Source organism: Calonectris borealis, chromosome 1, assembly GCF_964195595.1.
Source record: "Calonectris borealis chromosome 1, bCalBor7.hap1.2, whole genome shotgun sequence".
Classification (NCBI taxonomy): Eukaryota; Metazoa; Chordata; class Aves; order Procellariiformes; family Procellariidae; genus Calonectris; species Calonectris borealis.
In genome coordinates, this window is record NC_134312.1 from 29,398,136 (window position 1) to 29,405,635 (window position 7,500).

At 38.3% G+C, this 7,500-nt stretch overlaps 1 protein-coding gene across 12 annotated transcripts in view; it reads right to left on the reverse strand.

Annotated features, from left to right (window-relative positions):
• Positions 1-7,500, reverse strand: part of FOXP2 (forkhead box P2) — a 193,986-nt gene that overhangs the window by 40,784 nt on the left and 145,702 nt on the right. For all 12 annotated transcript variants that reach the window (XM_075147468.1, XM_075147457.1, XM_075147447.1 and 9 more), the window contains 2 exons: positions 3,951-4,038; positions 1,441-1,524 (listed from right to left, as the gene is read on the reverse strand). In XM_075147468.1, coding sequence (XP_075003569.1) covers positions 1,441-1,524; positions 3,951-4,038 — 172 coding nt within the window. The remainder of the gene's footprint in view (positions 1-1,440; positions 1,525-3,950; positions 4,039-7,500) is intronic.

A 7,500-nucleotide genomic window follows, 5' to 3' on the forward strand; every position in this document is an offset into this window, starting at 1 on the left:
AATGAGAAAAATAATCTTGTTGAAATGAGACAGTCGCTTAAAACTGTAAAGAAACAATATTATAAAAATTTTGATAGACTACAGATCATCTGGGGTTAAAATAATTAAAGAGTAGAAATGTGTTCTAAAATCCTTTTCCCACACAGTTCAGCAGCATTTGGAACCTAACCCGAATTGCTTGAGAAGCCTGCGTGACAGAAAAGCTTCACAATGCATGGAAATGGAAAAAGCACTCAGATCACTTTATTAATATATAAGCCACATATACTAAAATGAAAGTTTCCAAGTACCTTTCCCTATAGATAATCTAAAATAAAAAACAGAATTTAGTTAGGCTAATGAAAGCAAAAATAATGCATCTAAATTTTCTCTCACAAAGGTAGGGGTTAAGGAAACGCTAACACTTTCTTCATTCATCATCAAGTTATAAAGTGTGCCCTCAAACAAAGATTTTCTTTGAAGTACAGGGAGCTGAAAACACAAGAGACGGAGTATGCTGTCCTTCTACGTAAACATTAACTGGGCGTGATATGCAAGTGTGCTCTTTAAAACAGATTATGTTCCTTCTGCCTACATTTCCTGACTTTGATAGACACAGATTTTCATCGATACCCCAGCATTTCATCTTCAAGTACTGGTATATCCTTTTCATATTGTACGCACAAAGGTTACCGTCACGGTTAACAGTAATGAACAGTTAACGTATCACATAGCTTCTATTATAAGTGCAGCGTATCTAAGCATAGTGTATTGTAAGTACTAGGATGCCTGACATCCTGACAGTACAAAACTGGACCTGCATCAGACAATACTTTTGCTCACGTTCAGTTTAATGGAGTCTGGATCTGACTGCAGATCAGTGACTTTTCAGTGTCTGTACCAACCCGAACAACATCACGGTGGATGTGTAACATTGCAATCTTGACAGAAACTGAGCAAAACCCCCATGTTTACAATTGTTTAAATTCGCTGCATAAAAAAGCATTTTTGTTTGTTTGTTTAAGAATTAACAAATTCTTTATTTGTGTCTCTTGGAAGTAATTTAAGAAATTTCCTAAGTACCTAGATTCTTTTTACATTTACCTTTTATGGCCACAGAGTCCACTGAACTTCAAATCTTTCAAAGTGGGTTTCCTTTTAATATCTGTAAATCTATCACAAAAAGATATTCTCTCTAGTTTCAGTCTCAAGGCAATGATTTGGACACTTATAGGTGTACTTTGTTTAGTGTCACCTATGGTGTAGATTGGATAGATTTTGTAAAAGATAGCATTACTTTTAAAGAAACATACAATTTGACAAGCTATTGCATTTTACCTTCATTTTATTGCCATATTTTTCAGCGCACTCATTGTTTTCCAACTGTCACTAAATTGTTCATTTTCTTAGCCTGCTACATTCGTAGACCTATTTACTGTTTATAAAGCAATATGCACTTACAGGTTTTGGAGATGGCTTGGGCTCCGAGGGTCGCATGTGCAAGTGGGTCATCATTGCTTGAAGACGTTCGCGTTCTTTAGAAAGCTGTTAAGAAAGAGTGAGATCAGAAGCATTTTAGAAATGACTGATACAGCTATTTTACTGCAGTGATACATCTTATGATTGAGCTTGTCTCGGAGTAATGATTCCTGCATATAAAAGTCTATGTCAGTAGAAACTTATCTGAGAGGAAATGCAACTTTGGGCATGGAAAGAAAGAAAAAAAAACCAAAAAACTTTTATAGCCTTTCATATGTTAAAAGGTCAGGGAAAACAAATAACACTTCATCTTTTTGTCAATAAGAGAATTGAGGTCACACTTGCCTCGACAGTAACAAGTTACTAAGACCATAAATTAGAAGGCCCATAGTGTCTCTTTAAAGTCCTGTGGACACTGTTAGCAATGGACTAGTGCCAACAGCTGTGAAGGGGTGAAGGGTCCTCAAAGCACAGTGCCTGCCAGGATTGTCTACACACTTCATCCTTTCCCACTGAGGTCCAGTTAGTGCCCCCTGCAATCTGCCATCATCAATCTAATTCAATAGAGTGACAGAGCCCAGGCAGTGTGAAACGCTGAACTCTGCCACCGAGTCGGCATCGACACTGCACTGGGTCTCATTACAACTGATGGACCTTACTTCACTAGCAGTCAGACAAAGCAAAAAATGGCATAATTGGTCACACTGCAAGCTAAATCTTCACTTGGACTGTTACATTACAGCCTAGCCTTTGTAAATGGTAAACAGTTCTTAAGAAGCCCTTAGACTGCCTTTAGAAAACATCACGTTACTGAAACCTGTACTTTTTCCTAACTGATGCTATTTTCTGATCATATGCTACGTAAATATTTGTAGTTTCAGACTCAAAAAAATTGCCAAATTGAAAAAAAAAAAAAGAGGAAGAAGTGTTTGAAATATGTAACTTGTTGAGAAAAATATCAGAACATAAAGGAGGAAAATGTATTTTACAACATGAAAAGAATGTTTTTTTTTGCAAAAGCTAAGTTGCAAGAAGAAACGCTCAAAATCGTATTCTAGTGATAGGGCTTTGGATAACTGCAAAACGATTACGACATTAATAGCAACAAGAATCACTTGGTGTTTAACACTGCCATTTTCTGGAGAGTTCTGTAATACTTTCTTGCATGAATTCAGCTCAAGAGTTACACCTGTAGACTGAGACTAGACTAAGCAAAACAACTTGTAAGTAATTTAAACAAGAGGAAACTACCTGTATTCCTGCAGATATTTTGGGTATGCTGGATATAGTTTCATCACTGCATCTTTAATTAAAGAACATTTGAGGCAGGGGGTGGGAAAAAGGTTTCTTCTTAGGCTTCATATTATGTGTGTGACACTTTAGAGACACGCTATTTGCTATGATGTAAACTGCTAACAAACAAATCAAGCTAACACTATCCTGTGTATCTTAGAAACTATAGCTTTGCCTGGGTTTACAAAACTTTCACTTCAAGGGAAATGACAATAAATGACATTATTGTACATTCTCCTCATTGCTTTGAGTTTCCAGTATAAAAATACAAAAGATCCGAACAGTTTGCTTTGGCTGAGAGAAGAACAAGTATTCTTACATGCATGAGAACAGTGAGAAAATACGCTAAAAGGCGAGAAAGCCGAAAGGTGTTTATCCTTCTTTCTCCACATATGTCAACAAATGGGGAAAAAAATCTCAGTCTCTCGCTGCATCCCTTGGCTCCTCTCCACCTTCCCAAGAGGGGACAGGACTCCTGAGAAATGCCCTCCTATGACTCCCGTACAGATGGGAGGGGACCGCATGGTCATTCTGGGCTGCCAAGGTTTGCGCCCAGCCTTGGTAGCCTGGTAAGTGTAGTCTCAATACTGGGAGACCCCAGGGGTTCTAGGCACTTCTTCCGTAAGCTGGAGGGAGCACTCACATATATGCAGTGACCTCTAACGGTTAGAGCCTGAACAGGGCACCCAAGTGCTGCGGTCCCAGCCGCGGGACTCCCTGGGGACCTCCCTGACTCGGTCTGACATTACACCTTCTGCTCACAGAAAAATGCCCACCATCAGGCTGGGAGTCATTTCGGGTGGATATACGCTCTGCTACTCCTTTGTCCTGTAGAACAGTATAGACAAGCATCGGGTCAGAAGGGGAAGAAGGAAGAGGGGTCCTGACCCAGCATTTCAAGAACTGAAGACGGCTGGGATCCAGTCTCTGCCCCAGGGACTGCATTTTTCATTCGTGATGAATGGCATTAGTGTCTTAGTTCAAGCAAAATACTGTAGACAATGCTGATGTTAGATAATTATTGCATAATTTATAATGTGAAAAATCTTTAAGTAAAAAAACCCCACTTGTTCAGGAATATTAACAAATTTCATGCAAGAAACATATGGCTTTAAGCTAGAGTCACTAAGGCAAGTGTTTTCAATTTAGTTTAGGTTAATAGTAAATAAGTAATAGGATAATACAGCCATGTAACAAACCTGTATTTCTAACTGCTGAACCACTTGCATTTGCACCCGACACTGAGCAGTGCTTCTGTCATCCAATGCATGTTCATTGTTAAGGTGCCTGGAGAAGAAAGAGAACACTAATAAGACAGCTTTAAGATGAGGAAAATTTCTTTATGAGTCCATTTTTCTGTCCTGTGCATATGGCTTCCATCAGTTTCAACAGGAGTTACGCAAAAAGACCTAGTCAGAGCATGCCTTAGATACAACAATACAAAATAACAAAACTGATTATTTCATTTAGTTCTACAAACTTTCTCAGCGATGACTGCCAGACAGCCAGGTCCTATCTCCCAGGTCACATATGCCATCTAAAGGCCAATGTAACTGGTTATCAATATTTGGTAGAGTGATTGAATTGATTTCCACCCCCTGTTGCTGCTGCAGATGAACAGACAATCACCTTATAAATAATTCTTCCAAAGATACAATTGCTTTTAGGCTGCTTGAACTACTATGAATTAATGTAGACTTTGTTAAGATTTCTCTATCTATCTGCGCTTCTTTAATCATTAAGCAAAAACAGTAACAGAACATCCCCCTTCCCCAAAACAGAGCTGTAGGGGAACATCACTGATTCTCACTGCAGTTCCAGAAGTAGCCTCTGAAGATGACGGCAGTGATCAGGCTCCCCAGTGCGAGGAAGAGCGTGCAAGGTAAAGGCAGGGGAAGGAACAGCTACACACCTTACACACACAGCAAGCCTCCTGGGGGGGGGATTCAGGCTACACATGCCAGTTTAGCAAAACAAAACCACATTCTGCAACAGGGAAAGAGGACCTCAGTGAGTGGCTGTCCGTAACTAAAGTACAGCCCAGACCCGAGTGGCTGTCCCCCGTACATTTCCGTCGAGTACAACTTTACAAAGCTATTTAATACTGTTTTTTGAAGGACAGCGGTTTCAGTTTATTCTCTCTCTCTTCCAGGATCAAAGAAGTCCCTTTTGGAGCTTTAATAGTGGGTTTGCTGCTCCACTGAGAAGAAAATGTAAGGATCAGGCTAAAGAAGAAATGGGAGCAAAGGAGTTTTGCCTTTGAACGTGGATTTACTGGCTATTTCCACTGTAGGCATGAGGGGTAAGCTTTGCAGGGACTATGGTCACAGATGGTCTCACAGTTACAGGAACTAAGTTATCTATATCACGGAGAAAATATATCTTCTCCTTTTTCTTTTTTAGCCAAATTAATCAGAGAACTATATTGTTATTTGACTGGTAATCTATGGGGAAAAATGTGTTCGTCAGAAACACTGGAAAAATAGAGGGGACTGCATCTCACTTTTAATAAAATTTGTCTCTTTTTATTTAAATCATGACTTCACAGTTTTAGGACCCAATGATAGGGTTTGCAGGTGAGCAAAATATGACAGGTTCTGCTATTCTTGCAAGAGGCATGGCTGGGGAAGAGATGTAAGTAATTATGAAAGATTTGTTCATTCTTTTAATATAAAATTGTTTAAGAGTATACATGTAACTTGCTTGGTAGTTTATGCCAAGTTCAACCATCACCAAGAACGCCACGTTTCCTTTATCTGAGTCATAAAACCTACAATTTTTTTATTTTCAAAGGAACTGACTTCGTTGATGCAAAAATGCACAATCAGTTTAAAAACCAGGTAATTGCTCAGAACGTTACCAGTCACTTGTTTTCTGAAGTTCTGATTCAAAAGAATTTTACTCCCTTACACTCCCTTACTCAATTACACAGGCATGATAGTGTGTGGTCTGCTACTGTAATGCTTTAATGTTTTCAGTTAATTGGGTACAAAATTGCCAGGAAAAGGACTGGAGATAGATTGTACCTCTGCATCATCACCACTATCAGCAGCACACACCACTGTGTTTCCACATGCATGTATGCTCACCTATGTATGCATACGGGTATACATGTATAACACATGACAGTAAGCTATGGTATAGGTATAGAAGATATCCTGGTCTGAGTTTGAGGTTACTGCTTATTCATGATTATTTATTACTTATTACAACACCGTATGTTTGCGTAACACCTTACATAATAGATACAGACACAGTCCTTGCCCTGAGGAACTCTAAATGTAACAGTGGTATGCAGCGTGGGAGAAGAAAGTCCAGTATAATGTAGTTTCAATAGGATTACACGGTAACTTGGGAGACTGTTGCATGTTTCTTGAGAGTTAACACAGTAATCTTCGGAAACTCATGAGATATACACATCTCTTATGCCATACTTTCACGTCATGTGGTTACTTGTGCTGTGCATTTTGGAGAAACGCTATTTTATGGAAACAGTAAGAGCGTAAAAATTGTTTTAAGAATTATTTTTTCTGATCTTTTTTGCCTGTGAAGTAGGCTTGCTTTATTTATCATGCATGTACAGGCAATGTAGTGAAAGAAAAACTAGGTCTAATGCATTTTTAAAAGCCTCTAAAATAACTTTTCTCTGTATAAAGTTGCTGCAGTTTTAGGGTCCAATATGCTGCAAGCTGCCAAGACAGACATACATTCTTTCCTCCAGAAGGCTGGGAATCCTTCCAAAGGGGTTTTTTTTGTTTCCTGTCATGCCTTTTAAGTTATGTGCAAGTTGTGCTGGTCAATTTTCATACTTCATCGGCATATTCCCAATCTTTTATCTTGTCTGCATCCTTTACTAATCCCATGTTAACTTATTTATAATTGAGAAAACCAGTTTGGTTTTTTTTTTAAGGGGAGAAAATATCTTAGAGGACTGGAAAGTGTTCCTGAAGAGCTGAGTTATTGGTTTTAAAGTAGACTGTGTAATACAAACGCAGCTTATTTCAGCTTATTTTGCTGTTTATTCAGTTGTTGAAAGAAACAGGATTTTCTCCTGATTATATCTGCAACATATTAGGAAGTCAGGAGATAAATTACGAACTACACATAGCATTATAAAGCAGACTGGAATGAATGTATTATTGATAACTGAACAATATAAACAGCACAGCATGTTCTAAAAGAGGTAGATAGGGGATGATATATTCTAGGAACACCCTGGAATAAATATTGAAGTGCGTCAAAATGTACTTTTTTTTTTGCAAACAGATTTGGAGTCTGCAAAGCAAAAGATAATACACCATTAGAGGAAAGAAGAGAGATAGTTTCAACAAAAATTCTAGTGGACGTTTACCCATATCAATTAACCTCTATATAACTTGGCACTCTTGTCAGTCTCTCTCAAAAGCAGCCCAGGACTAAAATAGCAAAGTGCTATAGGTCAGGATGAGGTGCACTGGCGGAGTTACGTGGAGAAATATACACAGAACCTGTCTGCACTACGCTCAGTTCCAGCCAGAGCTATTACAAGCTTCTCTTTAATGAGCACTAAAATTCAGTCACACATTTTTATAAAGGAGAGCATATGTTCCTAAAACATGATTGTTTTATGTTATAAAATTCAAATGAAAATTCTTTGGAAATATTTGAAAAAAACCCACATTTACAGCTTGAACATCATTGCCAATGATGTCCTTTAATGCTTTTAATTGCACAATTTAACTTTATTTTTTAAGAAATGTGACACATTTT